Source organism: Orbicella franksi, chromosome 12 (genome assembly GCF_964199315.1).
Source record: "Orbicella franksi chromosome 12, jaOrbFran1.1, whole genome shotgun sequence".
Taxonomy (NCBI): domain Eukaryota; kingdom Metazoa; phylum Cnidaria; class Anthozoa; order Scleractinia; family Merulinidae; genus Orbicella; species Orbicella franksi.
The window spans coordinates 26,376,745-26,398,411 of NC_138156.1; the positions used below are offsets into that span (position 1 = coordinate 26,376,745).

The 21,667-nt window shown below is 40.1% G+C and overlaps 4 protein-coding genes across 4 annotated transcripts; 3 read left to right on the forward strand and 1 right to left on the reverse strand.

Moving 5' to 3' along the window:
* Positions 1-357: 357 nt before the first annotated feature.
* LOC145463154 (uncharacterized) lies at positions 358-1,714 on the forward strand. Its single transcript, XM_081446876.1, has 2 exons — positions 358-928; positions 1,128-1,714. The coding sequence occupies exons 1-2, from the start codon at positions 894-896 to the stop codon at positions 1,525-1,527; spliced, it is 435 nt and encodes a 144-aa protein (XP_081303002.1). The 5' UTR covers positions 358-893; the 3' UTR covers positions 1,528-1,714.
* Positions 1,715-2,536: 822 nt separating this feature from the next.
* On the forward strand, positions 2,537-5,247 carry LOC145463147 (uncharacterized). Its single transcript, XM_081446868.1, has one exon. It carries the CDS (start codon positions 2,616-2,618, stop codon positions 3,996-3,998), a length of 1,383 nt encoding a protein of 460 aa, XP_081302994.1. The 5' UTR covers positions 2,537-2,615; the 3' UTR covers positions 3,999-5,247.
* Positions 5,248-5,908: 661 nt separating this feature from the next.
* Positions 5,909-12,473, forward strand: LOC145463152 (phosphoserine phosphatase-like). Its single transcript, XM_081446874.1, has 7 exons — positions 5,909-6,340; positions 8,895-8,979; positions 9,532-9,581; positions 10,227-10,372; positions 10,584-10,680; positions 11,188-11,239; positions 11,647-12,473. Exons 1-7 carry the CDS (start codon positions 6,156-6,158, stop codon positions 11,881-11,883), a joined length of 852 nt encoding a protein of 283 aa, XP_081303000.1. The 5' UTR covers positions 5,909-6,155; the 3' UTR covers positions 11,884-12,473.
* A 425-nt stretch (positions 12,474-12,898) lies between these two features.
* On the reverse strand, positions 12,899-21,582 carry LOC145463144 (putative aminopeptidase PLBD2). Its single transcript, XM_081446865.1, has 11 exons — positions 21,088-21,582; positions 19,406-19,649; positions 18,732-18,829; positions 18,109-18,326; positions 17,538-17,641; positions 16,837-16,997; positions 16,676-16,688; positions 15,584-15,735; positions 14,657-14,809; positions 14,006-14,165; positions 12,899-13,076 (listed from the first exon to the last, which is right to left on the reverse strand). The coding sequence occupies exons 1-11, from the start codon at positions 21,354-21,356 to the stop codon at positions 12,906-12,908; spliced, it is 1,743 nt and encodes a 580-aa protein (XP_081302991.1). The 5' UTR covers positions 21,357-21,582; the 3' UTR covers positions 12,899-12,905.
* Between the last annotated feature and the right edge of the window lie 85 nt (positions 21,583-21,667).

Below are 21,667 nucleotides of genomic sequence, written 5' to 3' on the forward strand. Positions count from 1 at the left end.
TGCTGGACTGGAAAGCAGATTTGTTTTTTATTACGCTCGGTCATTTTGATCAGTTTTGAATTTGTTGTTGCTCTGCATGTAAACTTATGGTATCGGAAAAACTAAAACTGATTTAACGGATATGTTAAATTCTCGTTATATATAAAATAAACAAATTACAACATAGAAAGTGCTTTGTACAGATTTTTATTCACTCGTTGCAAAACTTTGGAAAACTCACTCGTTCGCTGCGCTCACTCGTTCGTTTTCCAAAGTTTTGCAACTCGTGAATAAAAATCTGTACGTCGCACTTTCTATGAGGTAATCTATATTTACATGAAATATTATTTATTGTGCTTTTATTTGTTTCATGGTTATTCTAGTTGTGAATAAGGCAATCTACGTGAATCAACACTTTCACCACAGTCAAAACCAGAATTACAGCCGATATATACGTTGAACATTTATGCTGAAAACAAATATCTGTTGCTTAGCATTTGTCCTCTCATTTCCTTTTCTAGCCTGGATGGTTTCCAGTGTATGACGGGATTTCGAGTCGAGTCGAGAGCGGCGAAGTATTTACTAGAGACCTTAAGCAAACACTGGAGGCGGCGAGGTGGACGCCAACCGGAAGTAAAATTTCCCGCTCTCGAGCTAATTAGCATAATCACGTTGAGTGTTGCCCGCGTCTTCCAACAGTGGCGGCGGCGAGAAAGGTAGGTTTGGCCGCCTCGAGAGACGGTCGCTTTATTTTCCCATTTGTAGCACCTAAAATACACAGAAACTCATTTATAAAGTTAAAAAATGTTTTTTGACAAGTCTCTTTGTATTTTTTTTTTTGCAAATATTTGATATTTCGTTTGCTTTACAGCGAAAATCTCACTTCACATTGGAGGTGTGAGTGAAGAAGAAAGATGGCAAGCGAAGGAGAGAAAAGCAAAAGAAATGGGTGAGTTTCCTGGATTCACATATATTGTTCCGAGTGATGTTCACGTCTTGTAGACTTTAAAACTTTAGATTGCAAGTACTTGCTGGTACAAAATGCTATTTTGTTCTTCCAATTTGTCTCTATAACTTTGGAATATTTCCGAAAGGTGAATCGTTAGACAGGACCTGTTTTTAATAAGCTTTTGTTTTCTCTCATCTAGCTCGATCATGGAGTGGACAGAAGCACATGATTTCATCCTAACGAAAGAAGTCAGAACTTCAGAACCATGGATCTTCAAACCAAGGACTGTAGATCGAGGAAAAGTATGGAATGCCATCACGGATCGTCTGAATGACGAAACCTCCGTGAAGTTTCAGGTGAAGCGGAAAAAGGTACAGGAACATTTCAAACTACTACTGGACAAATTCAAGGCGAAACGAAAACATCACAGTCAGGCGAAACTGAGTGGAGTTGACATCGAAGATAGTGAGATGGATATTCTGATGGAAGAAATATCAGAAAAATGGGAGGAGGCAGAGGCCAGTGACCTTGGTTGCACTAGTAAAGAAAAGGCTGATTCAGTCTTCGTAAGGAAAGTAAAGATTTTTCGACGTGTGTAGATCCCTCAGCAACAGAAATTCATCCTCGTCTATGATGTCCTCAAAGCATGCAACAGCTAGAAGGTCTCGGACTTCTCGAAAAGTTGCCATTATGCTCGTAAAATCCACGAACAAAGTCAAATTGGACAACTGAAAACGAAAGCAAAACAGCCGTTGCTCGCCGCCGCTTCTACGAAAGCTTAAGAGGCCCTGCGCCTAAGAAACGACCGATGATTTCCGGCTAAAAAATAAAATCGGCCGATTTTTATCTCCCAAGCAGAGGTTACCGAATACTATTTAAAAATGAATTTCTTTTGTTTCAGTTTCGCTTTAAACCAAAAATATCGAGCCACAAACTTTTTCCGTCTGATAGCAGCAAAATCAGGCCGAAAATAAGCCCCCACAAAAAACTGTTCAGAAATTACTATCGCAACGCAAAATAATGAGAAAACTACACAGTGTTGAAGAAAAAGGCCTTTTAATGCAATATCATTCGATAAACATCAAAAAACTGCCGAAGCGATTAAAAAATAAAGTTTCAACTAATGCATACTAAATTAGATGGAGCGTTGGAGCTGATTTTAAAATAATTATTTCTCAAAAGTTCAACCCTTTTGAAAGCAATCACAGTGAGGAATCAGACATTGGAGGGATACAGAAATTCATTTTTGAGTAGTATTCGGTAACCTCTGCTTGGGAGATAAAAATCGGCCGATTTTATTTTTTAGCTGGAAATCATCGGTCGTTTCTTAGGCGCAGGGCCTCTTAATATTCTAATTTCGCGCCAAGAGGAGGCGGTCTCAACCCAACTCCTGCGCGGCCATCGCCGCCTCCACCTAACCGCCTCAAGTGTTTGCTTAAGGTCTCTACTGAGTGGCGAAGCTGGTCCCGCGAAAAACAGTCTCTCCCCAGCTCCTCTCTTCTCTTCTCTTCTCTTCTCTTCTCTTCTCTTCTCTTCTCTTCTCTTCTCTTCTCTCTTCTGTTCTCTTCAACCCTGAGGCGAAGTACGGCATTTAGGCCAATCCTGATTTCGCGCATACATATACAAGAGATCTACAAAGATCGAGGGAAGAACTTCAGATGTTACGAACTGTACAACAGCTTTTAACATGGAAGAACCCAGTGCCAAAAGGCCTCGTTCGGATCTAGAAGACCGCGGCTCGCGTAAATTCATCTCACTAGACTTGGAAAAATACGGCGAGTGGGTTCGTAAACTCTCAGACGATCAACTTTTGAGCGTGTTTGAGCTTGGAGTTAAAGTGAGGGAAGCAGTTTTCTTCACCGTAGATGTTAACCGAGAGTTCATGGACGAGGCGCTCGCTTCACAGATGAAACCTGTTCAAGAAGCTGTCGCGACTATCGAGGAGGAAGTGAAACACCGAGTACAGGAGGTACAAGACAGTGTCAGTCGAGATGTTCGCGATCAAATGAACAAAATGTCGGACGTCGTGGAACAGTTGAAAGTCAATTTGACAAATGATATTAACAGTGCACTTGATCCAAAGATGAAACTGATTCAAGGCACGATGGAAACCATTACAGGGCAAGTGAATCAACAGGTATTGAACGTGCAAACAAACGTTACCAATGAGGTTTGTAATCACATGAAGTCAATGACAGATAGCGTGCAAGGTTTCAAAGGTGATTTGAGAAATGATATTCTCGGAATCCGCCAAGCTTTGACAACACAAGTGAATGAGGTCGCTAGTAGGGTGACGCCTCTCAATATCCTAAATGAGCATATCACTCAGAGTGCCCAAGGTGTCTTTAACCAGTTGAATAACCAAATTAACATGTCCGAACAGCGACTGCTGCCCGCAATAGGCGCATGCCAACAGGAGCTGTCAAAAATATCGAGCTCACTGGAAGTGAAATCAAGTGTGAAAGGATTGGTCGGTGAAAAGCTTGTTGTAAACATCTTGAAGGAACGTTTCCCTAACTTCACCACTGTTGACGTGTCCAGGCAAGGCGGAAAGGGCGATATACTAATCGTGTCTAACAGAGAGCACAAAATCATGATTGAGGTAAAGAATAGAGAGAGCAGCAACGTGCCTCAAACCGAAATAGATCGCTTCAAAAGAAACCTCGCTAGCAGTGGCGATGTCAAAGTGGGAATCCTGTTTTCCATGAAAAGTGGTATTGCCAACAAAGCACAGAACGGGAAATTTCAAGTGAAATTTAAACAAAATCAATATCAAATTTACGTGCCAAACGCCGGTAAAGACGAGGACCTGATCGCGTGGAGTGTATTAATGGCCGACGAGTTGGCGGAAGCATCGCACGGCGAGCTGAGGACGGGCCAAGTTGAGGAACTTGAGCAACTTTGCGATGACTTTAAAAGCAGCAAAGAACACGAGAGGAATTGCCGCTCTAGTCTTGAAACCCTCGAAAAATCAGCCAAGGCCGTGAAAGAAAGCATGGATTGCATCCTTCAGACTGTTGAAAAAACTAGGAACAAACTGAAAAAGCTGCTTCAGCCTGGTCGGCCGTGATGGATTCCAAATTAAGTACTATATAAACAGACAAGTGTATTTTGTAAGAAGGATAATTTTAAGCTTTTTGAACCAGTGGCTGATCGTTATATAGTTTGTTTGATCAACTGTGAATTTTAGCACTCTCTTCAGCGATGAAACGGAGACTGCTCCAGGGATATATGGCGGAGCGTATTTTGAATTGGGAGTGGGTATGTGTGTGTGTGTGTGTGGTGGGGGGCGGGGGGGGGGGGGGGCGGGGAAGGAGGGCTTCCAAGCGAGCGCCAGAGGCGCTAACTTGTAGGGTGTCTGGAGATATTTGTAAAATTATTATTTTATGTATTTTTTGGTTGAAATTGGGGGGCTAAAGCCCGCTCAGCTCCCCCCCCCGGCTCCGCCGTCCCTGTGTTCTAACCACATAAAGTAAGGAATACACATAATTAGAATTTAATAGAAAAAAAAATTGAGAGAGAAAGAGAGACAAAATTAGATACTAGTAACCAAATACCACTGCTCGGCTAAACAGTAACTTTTTCCTTTTTTCCAATTAGCCTGTGTTATGTAAACCAGAACATCTCTCCGTACTCTAAATGGTTTCAAGTGCTAGTAAACTACAAAGCCGAAACATAAAAGGAAATCAGTATACTACAAACAGAAATAAACCTAAAAAAGGCTAATGTACTCCCGTGTGTAACAAGAGGGTAAATTAGCTCTCCGGTCGAGGTTGGGCCCAATCCCCACCCCGTACCCCCCTCCGCCAGTTCCTTCTCGGTCCTTCCAGTAAAAGCATGTACACAGGCTAAGAATAAATAGGCTAATTTCGAGATATTAGCTTTCTAACTTGGGTCCGGGACTTAGAGGAATAAAACAAAAGAAATTAATTATTCATCCCTCGACCTCGATGTGGATTTCTATTGAAAATGGCCAGTCTTTTAAACTAGAGAGAGTAAGCGACAAGCCAACAACTTTCAGACTAGGAGATTGTGCATGCTTGACAACTCATGATATCGGAACAGCTTACTTATGGAACAACCAACCACAAGCAGCCAAATCAGTTTTCTAGAGTTGATCATGAAGAGATTTTGATTATTACTGATTGGAAAAAGACACACTACAGGATTATGTGATGCCAATGATGTATGTTTTCGTGGTTGAATTGCTCTAAGATCACGACTGAAATGCGGCTGTAGGCACGAGCCTTGTGAAACAAGATCCGAGTAAACCGGATGCTTCACAGGCCATAAGGCTATAGGAAGCTAGCGATAACTCGCTAGAAAAGTGAACAGACAACAAGAAATACACTGTGGAAGTAATATAAGGCATTTTTATCAAGAGCTTTATAGTATATCTACCTCCTAAAACCGATCGTAAATATTCCCTTACAAAGACTTGTGATTTTGCCATGACCGGTATTACGTAAGATGATCATCCCACAGGTGGAACTTGGGCTGCCTGTGCCTTAGGGTGTTAGGAATAACTTCTACTATTTTCAAGCAAGTTTCTCTTCAGTTCACAACCTCGCTACACCGGTAAATGTACCCTCATCGACTCAGCTTCATCGTTTTAAAATATCAATTTTACTGAATTATCACTCGTAAGACCCCCTCTCCAAAACAAGAGGAAAAATGCTATCATATCACTCAACAAAATCAAGATATATATATATTCTACTGACAAAATTCAGTATCAGATACAATTGTGATGCCTTTCCGTTTCTTTTTCAACTCTATTTACCCACGTTCTTGTACTGGACAATGGAACAGTTGAAAGGATTACACAACAATAGCTAGTGCATGCATTCGCCATCCTCTCATTCAAACACGCCACATTGGAAAATTACGGAAACCGCGTGACCGCATGTCGGTGTTGCGTTACAAATTGTGTCATGCAGCCCTGAAGTTGTTTCCATGCAGTCACGGGAGGTGAATTAATATAAAATCAACGATCTGAAATACTAGAATTGGGATTCAGTTGATTGTGTTCCACTTTTTTTTACCTCTTAAGTTTTGACGAATTTTGCCTCGTCTTTTTGCGCGCATGAATTTCTCGCACACCAAGCAAGGGTCCACAGTAATTTTACATTTCAGTAGTTTTCCAGGAGCCTGGGTACGAGTGTGTGTTTTACCGATATAATGAACGAGTCGGTTTGAAGAAATTTCACTGTGCTAACCATTTTATATGCTACTGCTACGGAACTGCGGTAAACATACTAGATATTTAACAACAATGACGATCCAACAAGCGAAGCAAGTGTGGCAAAAAGCGGACGCTGTATGTTTTGACGTAGATAGCACAGTCATTATGGACGAAGGTATCGATGAACTTGCCGCATTCTGCGGACGAGGGAAAGAAGTCTCGGAATGGTAGGTTTTGAAGATTGCTTTAGTGCTTTAGGACTTTTCTTTCAGAATATATCTTTTTAGTTACATTAACCGGCTTATTTAAGAGGGCGTTCAGGTTATTTTAATGGGGATGATGTAACAACATGTATTGTACTTCCAAGATTAACTGAGCTTAAACCGGCAAACTGAGTTTACCACGGTTATGAACACAAATGAGCAGAATTGTGTTTCATGAGGATAGTTTGATGGCTCTTTTACATAAAAGTCAGTAGGGTAAACCAACTGGTGTTTTTGGAGTCGAATGCCCCGAACATTGCTAAAAGTTTGCATGGCCATTGAATATTAAAATTTGAGTTCTTACTAATCATGAATTTTAGCGCCAAAATGACTTGCATTTCCCTCTCGTTAATCAAGATTTTCTCCTAAAGAAAATTAAGCTTTCGCTTATATATTGACCTCCAAGGCGACAGAATTTCTTCTCGACATTTGTGTAAGCTTAAATGAGTTTTATACAGGCGGCAGACCAACCGTTCGTTCATCGTGTGTCGAATCGATTAACGATTACGTCAACGAGAAACGAACTGCCTGTAAAAATACAAGCTTAAGCGATAACTTCAATCAAAAGGACAAGCATATGTAGTTCTTATAAATTTAAAAGTGTGTTGACCTCAAAAAATTTTGTAATGCTAGTTTGTATCGACTTATTAGCCGGCCTTCTTCGTAAACCGAGCACGAATTGTTCACGTGCCTTGGACAAACAAAAAGAATTTGACCCCAGTTACTGTCATCACGTGAACACAGCTAGACAACTAAAATAAATAATTTCTCAGAGATAGTTAAAAAGCTGAAAGTGAATTATCAATATGGTTAAGATCAATAAATTAGTGTTTTGGAAAGTCTGCAAAATTATTTTGATGGATAACTTTCTAAGTACTGAAATTTAGATAATTTATTTAATAATATACTAAGGTACCTTATGTAACAGCTGACAAGTTAAAGGACACATCCTTGACATTTTTGTCACTTGTTAATCAGTTTGTAATATTGTGTTTTAGTACTATCAAATAATAAATATATATATATTTTTTGTATTAGGCCATTTCCGAGTTGCCTTTTGCCCCTGTGTCAAAACAAGCGTTAGTATGAAACAATTCATGTGAAAGTGTGTTCCGCCCAGAGAAATCAAACTTGTTTTATATTATGTATGAAATGTTTTGCACAAGGACTTGTTTTGAAACAAAGGCACAAGGTAACTCGGAAATGGCTTATTTCTAAGAACTGGCGTTGTTTGAGCAAGAGAATTTGTCGTTTTTCCATGTAATATATAGAGCACTGTTACAAGTGAATAAAAGTTATATTGTGTGTGAAATGAAAATTACCTGATATAACTCCCTTCCAGGGTGGGCAGGGCTCAAAGTTAACGACCGAATGGTCGCATTTGCGACTAGATTTTTGGCTGTGCACCTGAAAAATCATGTGTGGTCGCACCACCGCACCTTAAAAGCCAAAGTACAGTGTGACTTCTCTAGTGCTTACTCACCTGACCATACTAACATACTCTGATTGATAAATATAAATATAAACATAGATATAACACAACCAGGCACCAGATAATAAAGTTACACCATTTTCCTTTCATCGGTGTATGTTCTATTCGTCTTTAAGCATAATTTCCCAGTGGATTCTCCGAACTTGAACATTCATTTCTTCCCCATGTTCTGTGTTGTAAACAACTCCGCTGACACATGCAAATGAAGGAATGAAGCATGTGCTTCTTGGTCGCCAAATGGGGGACATAGTGCCAGGCTGTCCCGGTGGAAAGCATGGAAACTGGGGATGAGATTAAATTGTGTGCTCGTTCTTCGGGAAAAACAGTTACAGAAAGCTTTGTTTTCACTTGCCTGACATACAAATCTGTTCAGCGTTTTCGGAACGGGCCGGTCCACGAATTCTATGGCTTGAAAGCTAGCCAAATGTGCAAAGTTCTTGCCAGTTCTCACGAATACCCAGGGCTAGATATTGAAAAAATCAAGAATCTTCGTGAACAGAATTTGAAAGGTGAGGTAAACAACAAGCAACTGGATAGTGAGGATACTCAATGAAGTGATTTCAGAAGTTAATAACTGAGCTTAACCCTTGTGTGAAATATCCTGATTCTTATATTTGTTTTTGTTGTGTTCAATACTACTAGAATAGGCCCAGTTTGCAACACAAAGCCTGAGTCGCTCTTTTTGGAGTGTTAAGTATTCTTTTGGAGTAGGTGCTCCAAGTATTTGAAGCTGTGCGCCTAAAATTTTTAACTCTGCGCCTAAAATTTTGGCAGTGCGCGTAAAAATTTACAGCTGGTCGCACAAGTGCTCCCAAAGCCAAAAATAAACTTTTGAGCCCTGGTGGGTTAATCTTCATAATTTTTCAAGAAAATTTGGCTTGCAGGTAATTCTAACTCCGGAAGAACTTTTTGTATATCACTGATTACCTTGGAGAATGGATCATTTAAAATTTTGCTGAGAAATTTATAGTGTCATGGGACAGGTCACACAGATGTTTACTGTGATTATTACTGATTGTCATTTAGGACTACAAGAGCAATGGGAGGAGGTATACCATTCAGAACGGCACTCAGAGAGAGACTGAGCATCATTAATGTGTCAGAGGAAAAGGTACATGGGATAATGCTTGTTTGTTTTGTTGCTCGGTGTCTAAAGTACATGGTGATTGTATTGTTGAAATTGCTGAGTTCAGAGAATTGAGATTAGACTATTATATTTAACCTCACGTGTAGTTTAACTTTTCCAGCAGTCCTAATGTCAAGTATGTGTAACTTAACAAGTTAGATGGATTTTTCATCAGTTGTGCAGAGATGATCTTGTTCAATATTCCTTACTCGTCAGATTCTAGCAGACGTAATTTCTCTTGGTGTTATTATTGGTCATAATTTTATAGTTGTCATAATTTCAGTACCTTTTTGCTTATAGATAATTTTCATTTATGTGAAAAGCTGCGGATTATTGAAACAAAAGAAAATGTTTGCATGAAAGTAAAGTTCAATTCCTGGAGGATTGGCTTGTTGCACCAAGATGGCAGTTGTTTCTTTGTTCTAGCAGACCAATATGGCTTCTGTGACGTAATGTGGAAACAATCTAGTATTATTTTGACTCACACGCGTAATTCTGTTCATTATTATCATAATCTCAAAAACCTATTTCTTTCAGCTTCACAGTTTTATAGAGAGGACTCCTCTTCGTCTCACACCAGGAATAAGGTAAGTTTTTGACAAGTTTGACTGCCATCAGTTTCTGTGTCATTGTATAAATTTACTGTAAGTATAAAATAAGTTAATTTATTTTGTCTCATGAGCTCCTCTACTTGTATGACATCTGATGACATCAGATGTCATACAATCTGATCTGATGACATGCCATGACATCTGATGTCATGACATCTTCCCTCCCTTTCATTGTGTTCTGACTTGTTTATTGGAAATATATTTTAAATTTGCAATTACTTACTATAGTTAATTTTTGTTAATAGTATTGTAATGCACAACAAGTTTTGTATGTTTTTGTGTTAGTAACATGTACATGGAATTGTAACTCTTTCTTTAATTTGTTTTGTACTATCACCAAAAAATTGATTACTTGGTTAAATGTGTAATTTTCTTTACACATACACTGTAGTAGTTATGTCAGGTACCCAGTGAATCTTAATTAAGTGAGAAGGCATCTTACTTTAGGACTGACTGACTGACTGACTGATTGACTGAATGACTTACGGAATGATCAATTCATTGATTTTTAAATTTTGATTGATTGACTGGTCAGGATTGATTATAACTATATGCAGATTGATTGATAAGATCATTTGATTAATTAATTGATTGATTGATTGATCGATTGATCCACTGTAGGGAACTAGTAAAAAGGCTTCATGAACAAGGCACTGCAGTTTACCTTATATCAGGTGGATTTAAAAGAATCATTGAACGTGCTGCAGAGCAACTCAATATACCCAATGAAAACATCTTTGCAAACAGGCTGTTGTTTGATGATGAAGGTACTGCTTTACACAAAGTTCATTCTGTGACATTTCTTTGAATTTATTCTGTGTCCAGGTTGTCCAAACTGTATTTAACTGTTTTTTCAAAAATGAAGTTTTGTTACCTCAGGTGGATCAAAATTATGAACTTTTTTTGATGCTTTTATCATTTCAATTCCTTCCTCAATACATTTCCTAAAAAAACATTTTAAAATTTTTAATGTAACAGGTCATTTTGCCGGTTTTGATGAAAGTGAGCCTACTTCTGATTCTGGCGGAAAGACAAGAGTCGTGAAGCTTTTGAAAGCAAAGTATGGATACAAAAGGTGAGACCAGTGAATTAAATTTATTGTAAACCCAGGGAGAGGTCTTCCTATATTGTGATCAATCCCATAGAATTGGAGAAGCCATGCAGAAAGCTTATTGACACTGCAGGTGCTCAACTCTGTTTTCAAAGAGTCTCCCAATGGATGGGGTCTAGTCCATCGCTGGACCTGAGCCAGGATCTCATCACACACCCTCTCAGGATAGGGTCTAAAACACTTCATGTAGTTGACCATTTGGTCTTTGAACCGACCCTCAGGACAGTGATGGGAAATTTTTCCTTTACACCTTATATTCATGATTTTTTGTCCAATATTTTAAAAATGCATTCAGATTTTTTTGGGTTAAAGTGGCATGTGAAATAAGAAACACTTGTCTCAAAAAATTGTAGGTGTCTTCAGGATACCCATCTGGCTAAAAGCCTTGGGATATTATCCAATTGAAAAGCCCATAAACATTATATACCCTCGAGAAATAGTGAATTAAGTATGATTTTTTGCTTGTTTTAGGTTGGTCATGATTGGAGATGGAGCTACAGACTTGGAGACATACCCCACTGCAGTGAGTATTGTCTGTTGATACTTTTTTTTATAGTAGCTTCTGCTGGTCAGAGTCATTTACCGATGTCTTGTAAACTGTAGCAGCCTGATCTCGCCACTGACAAGTTAGTGTGATTAACTCTGAGTCAATGAATTCCAGAGCTAAATTTAAAGTGGTATAGCAAATGCCAGGTCTTTTTAAGTCCCCCACAGGCCATCCCAAGTCAACCATGTCAAAAGTTTGACTGAATTATTTTAAAATTTGTTTGAGCAAGTCACCTACCTATAGATCGCAGAATTCACCCACAAAGTAGCAAGTTTGCTACGGATGAGGAGAACAAGGCTACAGGTGACTCAAAACTTAATGACAGCGCTGAGTAAGTGAGAAAAAAATTTATTATAAGCTCTTGTTCCTTCTATAATTTCCAGGACACCTTTATTGGCTTTGGAGGAAATGTTGTCCGGGAAAAGGTGAAATTGCAAGCTCCGTGGTTTGTGACTGATTTTAGAGAGCTCTTACAAGAGCTTCAAACTTCTCAACATGGAGTGATTTCCAAAGAAACTGAACTTCTTAATGGAGTAAATGGCAAAGAATCTGAACAGCTACTTAATCATGTTAATGGAGTGAACGGAAAAACACAGCATCAAAATGGAACGATATATTGAACATCTTAATATTATTACATATGAATTTTAGCAAGTGGATCTTGTTAAGTTATTTAATTTATGCATACAATTCCTTTAAAGCAGACATTTTACCCAGATTTTATATCTGACTTGAATATTTATTACCAATGAAAACTAGAAGTATTTCTGTCTGGTTCTATTGTATTGATCCGACGTCAACATGTCAGACAAAAATATTGCAATGTTTTTACCGAAGTGTTTCAGCAAACCTTTAGTTGCATCTTGTTAGAGGATTTTAAATTTCCAAAGGTAGGATATGAAAGAACTTTTAACATTTGAGTTACAACAGTTTTAATCCATGGTTATTCAAAGTAAATTGGGTGTCTGATTATAATTGCTTAATTGATGAAAATAATTAACTTATTTTGTGACCAGAAGTTGTTTCTGGCTGGTATAATAGTTGTGTCTCGGTGGTACAGAGAACTCTGAAAAACCTGCTATATTATCTAGGGTCATATCAATCAGAGTTCTACTGTATCTAATCAATAACTGTAATTACAGCTGAAATCATATTAATATTATCTTTGAATTATTGCTACAACACATGCATAAACAAGAGGATAATTTGAAAGAAATCATTATGAATCACAATGAATTATTTCTACTTCAGTGTGTACTTCTTAAATGCCTTGATAACTGTGTAATTCGACCTTGAAATGTTTGTGGTAAAGTATACTTTTTCTATATAATTTTGTTGTGTCAATTTTTCCTCTCCAATCTTGGTGCCTTAGAACAGGAGCATCTTACACGTAAGTGACCGAAGGTACCCGGTCATAATTTTACATAATGGCCATAGCAACTACAGTCGAAGCCCTATTAAGCGGCCAACTCTTAATATTAGGCGGCCAGTAATCAAAGTCCCGATGAGGGTTTTTCTATTGTTTTTACCTCTATTAAGCGACCAGCCCCTTTAAAGAGGGGCCACTATCAATTTTCTCGAGGGTGGCCGTTTAATATTCATTCATTCATTCTGTTTGAATTGAAGACAACTTCTTTTTGTATTATATTGGGGAAAATTGCACCAATATAGGATCAAAGTCCCAAGCATCCGGATGTCCCATGGGCCTTTTCCAACCTGATGTACTCCACTTAAATACCGGCTGCTGATCATGCGTAGGACCGCTGACCGCAATACATGACAGCGCACTGTTGAACAGGTCAGAGCTGGTGACCTGTGGCGAAGACGTCTTTGATTAGTATCCTGTTGCAATGCAAACAGTTGGAAAACTGTACCTGACTTCAATATCTTCAAGGGTTTGTTTTTTTTAAATAATTGGGGGAACAGGAGCGTAGTCACAATATTTTGAGTTCTATTTGCCGCGGCCAGAATTACCTTAAATTAAAGGAAACCTCAAAATTTTAGTAAGCTAAAATGGAAAATCGCCGAAGAGATAATAAATATGGGTTATTGACCAAGTGTGAGGTCAAGATGGCTGTATATCGGCCAAGTTCTTTTTTTTGCGAGTTTATGGACCGAGACGGAGTCGAGGTCCATAAACTCGCAAAAAAAGAACGAGGCCAATATCCAGCCATCTTGACCGAACAAGCTTGGTCAATAAAGGATTTGTTATATGGCTTTCGAGGAAATTTTTCTTGCGGGACACGGCGGGTAGTCCCGAGCGGGCAAGATAGCCCCATCTTGCCCGCTCGGGTAGCCAATCACAGCGCAGGATTTGATTCATCTTGCCCGCTCGCGGAGCTTGCCATATAATAATAAACCATAAAGGAACAAGGATGGCTTAGGATGGAGAGGATTGACACGGATTACAAACGACGAACTTCAAAAATTTAGGCTAAACTTTTCAAGACGCGCAAACCGTGACGTAGCTCCTTTAACAAGCGTCTGGATTGGTTCAATTGACAGCCGAGAATTGGTCAAAACATTGACTGTCAGCTGGGAAGGAACCTGATAACACAAAAATGAGATCTGAGATGAAAAATGTATCGATAGTCGAGACGTCGGCTGAAAAATTCACTGATAGCTGAGAAAGGGAGTTCCTGAACCCGAGCCTCTTGATCTAGAATGTAGAGCGCTAACCATTAGGATAGCACCCGTAAAAAAAACGTTTCTGTTTTCTGTAAGACAGAACTTCAAGCCTACTTTGCAGTCCGTTCCTCCATGGTTCCGATGGCCCAAGAAACTGAAAGGATAAGAGCCATTTGCAGGATTGAGATCTGAGCGAGCTGATATGGCGTTCTCTGCACTGTAGGGTGGTGTACAGGAACATTTGGACAGAGGGTCGTGTTTGTAGTCGTTGTATCTGCATAGGAAATAGTTGATTCTTAGTTCAGTGACATTTAAGAAAATTCTCTCAAAGAAATACCAGAAACATTTGTATGTGGATGATTGTAAAATTCCGCAGCTAATGAACTCTGCCACTTATCGGTCTACGAAAAGGCTTCACAATCGTTCGTGCTGCTTCGTCTCACGTGCGTGCTTGCGTGTCCACGTGCCCGGGAGCGTGTCTGTGATCTCGAATGCTTCCGCTTATGAGATCTCAGTGCTGCCTCTATCTACAGATTCGTCTATCGTTAATAGTTTACATTTGAAACAGTTGTCTGTCATAGATTTAGACTGAGAGAGCAGTAGAAACTCCATCCTGAAGACGTAGCGCTTTCACCAAAACACTCCAATCCCTTAAAACAGATTGGTTTCCTCACGGATTCAAGACCGCTAGCTCATGAAGTTGTGTAAGCTCTTAGGATCTTGCGGCGTGTGCTCGTATTGACAGTAACAGAGCTGAATACTAACCTCATTAACTTTATTAAAGTATTTAGGTCGTTAACTTTGCCCTGGTCCCGTTTGAAGATCTGAGCTCGTGGATTCTGGTGATAATCAAACCAAGGACCGTATTTCTTCACGTTCTCGGGCTGGCCACTCATGTTGTATATCTCGGGAAAAAATCTGCCAAAAAGGGGGAAGTAAACTGAAATAAGCATCAACAGAACAAGATAACTAGATTTTCTTACTATATTTCGTTATTGACGACAAATCAATTCTATACCTCGCTTTTTTAGAGCCTTGGAAGCGGAGCTAGAGAGGTGGAGAGGTGGAGGACTGGGGGCGGGGGCGTGGGAAGGGGATGGTAAAAGTGAACATCACTTTTGTTTAAAATCTCCAGAGGTATTTTGAAGGAACAAGAGCCCAGAAAATTGCAGACAGATCTTGTTGTGTATTGTATGGACCTAATTACACTGACGGACAGACCAACCTTTTAGCCTGAAAAAATGACTAGCGCCATTAACTTTGCCTTGAATGTACATCGCGTGACTCGAGTCCATTTAAACTTCAAGTCCCAACTTTGTTCCAAAGTCGGTACTTTGGATTAACGACAACCGATTGTTTCTTATCAAATAACAGGTTCATGAAGGTCTGAAAGAGGCTACCTGTTAGGGAAATTGTTAACGAGCCTCAGAGACTGAGCTGAAATCCATTGCATTTCAGTGGAATCCCGATTTCTCAAACCCTTAATTTTTCGTTTCCCTTGGAGGTTCGAAAAATCGTGATTCCTCTGTATATATTTTTCATTGGCAATATGAAAAAAGCTACAAAAGAACACAGTAAGAAACAATCTCGAGCCCAGAGTCTTCCCGCCTCGGTCAAAGGCGGTTGCCCAACCGCTGACCGAACCGGGAGAACTCTGGGCTCGAGACTGAGTAAGTAACAAATGAAACTAACGGCAGGTTGTAGCTTGCCCAGTAACGCTCATTCTGAAGATGTGCAGACATGTCGGACATCTTTACCGTCCCTGGCAGTTGTTCAAGAACCCAGAATGTACCAGGAACGAGATTTTGATTTGGAGTAAATAGATTGTAATCCACAACCATCCACTGGAAATAAGAGATTGCGCGGTATTAGAAAATTTGACCGCATAGTATATCTTTCTCATTTATAAACAGCATATTAAATTGCAATGGAGCAGTTTTCAATTGAGTGTCGGAAGTCATTTGCATTTGCTTTGGTTTTGCATAACCATGTTGAGCGTTTGGCTTAAAAAAGTCGCGCCACTTTGCCATCCAATCAGAAGTAAAACCAAAGTTAACAAAACTAATCTTGACTCGCACACACACGTTTTTCCACGCTTCGCGCGCGCAAATGTCTTTTGTTCGAGATTTGTAAGGTTCACTGAATAATCTCTGTCCATTGGAACTGGCCAGAGTGATTACTTTGGTTTTGGTTTAACGACACTCAATAAAAAGTTCCTTGCTTTGTGACTGAATTTCCTGTCAATTTAATCTCGCATGGCAAGAGATTATTTAGGCACTTACCCTGATAATCTCCTGCGCACGGCTACTAACCGATGTTGCGCAATCGAATCGGGAAGCCATGGCCGGCTGATTATTTCCAAATGAAACCCAACATGGAATAACCAGTTCGCCCTGTGAGACGCGCCTGCAGAGAATCATGGTAGTTGGTGAATATAACTACCATGATTCCCTGCAGGCGCATCTCATAAGGGAAATTGGCCATTCACGAGTCTAGCAATGATATAGGCCCCTTTGCACAGTACGATCATATGGTTTAAGATCTGCCATGCCGGATGGCAAACTGCACACTGGGAAATCCAAAACGAAGAAATTTTAAGCTTGAGGGAGAAGAGTTGCTTTGTTGTAAGAAGTCCCATCCCCCAGTGCGCAATTTGCCGTCCAACATAGGAGATCTTATACCATGTGATCGTATTGTTCAAAGGCCCTATCGTCTTTGCATCAAATCGCATAGCTATTTTAACTGACAACCAACATTGTAAAATCAATTGTATGAGGTCCTTACCTGATTGTTGTAGCTGTGACGCGGATTTTCAGCAGGCATAAAGAAAAACAAAAACAAAAATATAAACAATCACGGTATGTGCTATGATTCTAAGCCACATACCGGAGGTATAGAGAAAACAGACATCGATTGCTCTCGCGGGAAACAAATCTTAAACTTACGTTCCACTGTTATACTTAGAAAATATCTCGACCCATTCCCGCGCTGTCGTCGCCAACCGATTAGCCACCAGATTTCTGAGCCATTCTAGTACTGTTCCAACAGGTTGGACGAACTTCCATAAGGCCGGGTTGTCATTGTCTATGGTGGTCTCTTGAGCGAGCTAATAAAGTTGAACAAAGAATACAGAGACTAGAAAATTTGAAGAGCAAAATGGAGAGAAAGGGTTCTAGTCCTGCACTAAGAGCAGGAACCATAATCGGGGTCCCCGATTATGGCTCCTGTTAAGAACGAATCCACCCGAAGTTCGAGTAACAAGTGGACAGAACGTTTGTACCGAGATTATTTACATCCTATTGCAAACTTCCGTGCCACTGTTTTAAACATTTTTAAAAAAAACATTTTTAACAACACCAAATGTCTGGAAACAAGTTTTGAACTTCCTATGAACCACTTGAAAGTATTGGTGAAATGAAACTGATGATGAAATTTTACCTGTTGAACTTTGAAATTTATTTTCTCGAGTTCTCATCGGAAATTGTTTTTGGTGCTATTTCAGGCAACTATTTATATCTTTAGCTCTACGAAAATGTAAAAAGGATTGTAAACTACCTAAAATTATTCTGGTACAAGGTTTTTATCCACTAAAAACTGAAATTGCTTGATTTCCTATCGGATTTCGTCTTAAATTTTCATGAGTTACCAGTCCACTGCTGATCATATAGAAGTCATCCCCACTCAAGAGACGTCCTGGATACGATGAAAAGCATTGCTTGTCTCCTGGTACAATGGTAGGCAGATTGTAACCTAGAAACAGTCCAAAAAAGAGACATAGTTCAACTTACTACATGCTCGAGTACTGAATTACATGGTATCATACTACAGTCGAACCTCCGGTTGCGATCACCTCTCGTAAGTGACCAAGACCATTTTTAGAGCTAAAAGTTTGAATTTTTTTTTTTAAATTGTTTTTAACCTCCCGTAAGCGACCACTCGACAGATAATAGAGCGGAAATTGGATAATAAGGTGTTTTTTATTCCTGGGTAGCAAGAGACGGAAATTCCTCAATGGGAAAAACTGGTTTTTTTCTCGCAATTGACTTTTCAAGTGAACAAAACATTGCATCAGCATAGGTGCTCTGCATACAGTTACCATGTGTTAATGAGGCAAATTTTGACCCAATATGGTGTAAGTTCTCGTAAGCCACCACCTTGACATTTTGGGTGGTCGCTTACGCGACGTTCGACTGGGTATGTGTTGTTGCAGTTCACACCTGCGCCTGGCTGAAGATGAAATGGTAAGTTGTAAAACTTGAATAACCGCAGCATGGTGTTGTAAGGACCCCACGTGTCATGTGATATCAGCAGATCCTTGTTACCAGGCAACAGCTTTAAAAGAGCGGAGCATGAGCCCGAGCCAAACATTTTGGACGGAGTTTTTCTGCCAAGAGCCTGTTCTAAGCCATCCAAATCGCCTTCTACCTGCATCAAGCTAGATAAGAAATTATATACAGAAAGAATTTAATTTTATGACACTTAAGTCACTTAAGGAAAATGTTTCATAAGACTTCACAACACAGAATTGAACCACTTGGTCTCATATGTACAAATCCACTTACCAGGTGTTATTTGTGGTTCAACTAGCTACCCCAGAATTTCAAATCAGAATGTATCAGAGTTTCCTTCCAATTACGAGCCAAACTCGAAGCTTTTTGTAACAAGTCTGTCTTTCGTCCGTCCGTCAGTCGGGCTGCCCACCCATCCACCTACCCACTCACCCACCCACCTATCAATCATATCAGTACCCAACATAATCAGATGATAGGCCAGGACAGATGGTTAGTAGAGTTGTTTCAAATAACGGTATATATACTACTACACTGATGAAACGACTTACAGGAATCCAAAATCAGGAATTACAGTTTTGTTAGCCATTGTTCTGTTATTTCTGTATCCTTCTTTCAAACCCTCCAGTTGCTCAAGAACAAGTTCGACCTTAAAAACAACAACAACAAAAAATAAATGAACACATCCTCCTTCAGTCACGTTTATTTATTGGAGCGTGAATTTCGCCTTCTGTTTGTCACATCAGTTACATGAACCTGCCGCTAACTTGAACTGAGAAATTTTAAAGTCAACAAATTTGCCACTTCTTCAACAGACTGGAACTGATGTATTTACAGTGTCATTAAACCATTGATTCCTCGAGCAACCTCTGCTGGCTGCGAGATATCCGACTTCAGTGTAGTTCTGACAATTTGGTACTACTTTACGACAAAACCCTGATGATATTATCTGCCTGACAGTTAATACATACCGACAGATTACAAACGTGGGTTATAAAAGCAACGTTTATTTTCTCCGAGTATTGCAGCACGGATAACAGACTAGGTTTACTGAATTTTGCGTTGCAACTCTCTAGTGAACCGGACACCGAAAAATTCACGTTGGTTACACCGCTTCAAACTTCTTCCCAGGCCTTTTTCCTGAGAGATTGGAAGAGGTAACCCCTGGGAACGAGGTTGATATCGCCTACAACTTAAAAGCTGCACCTGAATTTACTCCACATACCTGGTGCCAGTATACATCCGCTGGATTATTTTTTATCTGATATCTCATCCAAGATAAATTCTCGCCCAGGAATTGACCGAGCGTAAAGCAGAAGTCGGGCTCCTCCGCGCAGTAGTCAGCTAGCGTGTTCTGCCATTGCGTGTCAATCAAATGAGCTGTCATTGAGCCCTCCAACATTCCAGCGGCTCTTGCTTGGAACTTGTCTTCGATTTCTTGATTGGTCGCTACCTGGAAGAACGCCCATCTAAAAGTGAAAAATAAATTTCACAATTCTTATGTTCTCCAGTAGTCCAGTCTTTGAACTCGCCCTCCCCTAGTCTGTATAGTTATAAGCGTTAACATTACCCTTATCAGAGAGCGTACTCTACTTGTACTCACCACGATCAGATACCCTTTGTACCTACAGTCACCCGTATTGTACCAGTTCTCGTAAAGAAAAGTCTGCATACGAGCCAAGAGGCCCATAAGGCTGGACATTATCCCGGTTTTTGTTGCATGAAGCGACTAGGAGTATTTCTTCTTCCCCCTGGATGGGATGCTAGTCCATTGCAGGGTTACCCCCCGCAACATTAAATTCGCCGGTACCCATTTATACACCGGGGTGGAGAGAGGCACTGTGAGAGTAAAGTGGTTTGCCTAAGGACACAACACAATGTCCCCGGCCAGGGTTCGAACCTGGACCGCTTTATCCAGGGTCGGGCGCACTAAAACCATGTGGCCATCGGGCCTCTCACACCAGTCCTCGTAGTACGGATCAACTCCGTCCCCGATGTCGCTTTCGGGTCTTTTGTAAAGGGAGAAAGGGAGACGTGTCGAAGAACTATAGATCAGATTTCCTCACCGGTCGGCCGCTAATACTCGAAACGTTCCGCGTTATCGCGTCCGTTCTGGTTTGGGATAATCCTAAACGCCTATTTTTTACATCACCGATTTCACCTTTCTCGAGTAGCCCCAAAATAATTTGTAAACGACGGTATGGTTTAATGCTAACCTGTGGTCCTCGGATTTCCGTGAAAAACGGAATTTAGAAATATGGAAGGAGGAAAACCCGAAGTGCACAGACTGAAAAACTCTTTGAGCATGGATGAAACACTTGGCACATACATGTATAACCGGAACAACGGTGGAAGGAAAGAGCCATCCCAGCGTCCCCAGGATTGTGACCAAAATCCTGGTTATAATAGGTCAAAAAGACATGGAAGCGAGAATTATGCTGTTACTAGGGTAATAAATTCGCAATGTGTCACTACACTGGGATTGTTGATGTCTGTTTCCTGATTATAAAAGGGGAAATAGCAGTGAAAAAAAAATTCTGCCAAAAAATAACTCAAACTACTACAAAATTGCGTTTAAAGTACCCTTGTATGATTTCTGTCTATGTTTGACTACTAAATGTTTTTAACAATTCAGGATGACAAAGCATAGGATTATCATGTGACACTTGGAACTGGAACAATATTTCAGTAATCGTGTCAGAGGTCATGATGTACTGAAATGAGACTGAGTTATTTTCAGAGAAGTTACATGAAAACTGAAACTAATGTGTCCTTGTCATGCCAATGCAAAGCACTTTGAATCGTCAGAAAATGAGAACGTTTATGTAGCTAAGCCAAACGCCGAAACAAAAAACCTATTTTTAAAAAAACGACATAAATTTATTTCAGTTCCTTACCGATACCTACCCGGTCTGTTGAATATCGCCAGTAAGCTGAGCTGTTGCGTAGTAAATAGGTGAAATCGAAACGCTCTCTTCCACGCGTACCACTTTCAATGTTTTCCCCCCATCTTCGGAGACAATAGAGAAGGTTGTAAATTCTCCGTAAGCGGCAAATGCCACAAAAACCAGTACAAGTCCGTTTATAGTAGCGTGAATTGCAAATGCCATGCTAATCTTTGTGAGTACGAGTTTCTCCGTCACATCCGGCCAGTGCTCCCGGGGGGGTACTCCCATATATGGGCTACATAGGTACGTATGGTAGGGATAGGGTACGGTTTTTTTAAGTTCTCGATTCTTTAAGAGTCACTAACCCCACATTATTTCCTTTAATAAAATCTACTAGTTTCCCTGATTACTTCAGCGGAAAAATTATCCCAATTGATAAAATCGCTGCGTTTCCACAGGCGTTTGAACATGTGTGATGCATGACTTTTGCCCATGGTGGCATTGTGTTCCTGATGTGATCCTTAGATAGGGTACCTAAATTGTATCCAGCTAAAACTGCAGTGCGTAAATGCCCAGCTAAACGAAAAACAAATGATCTT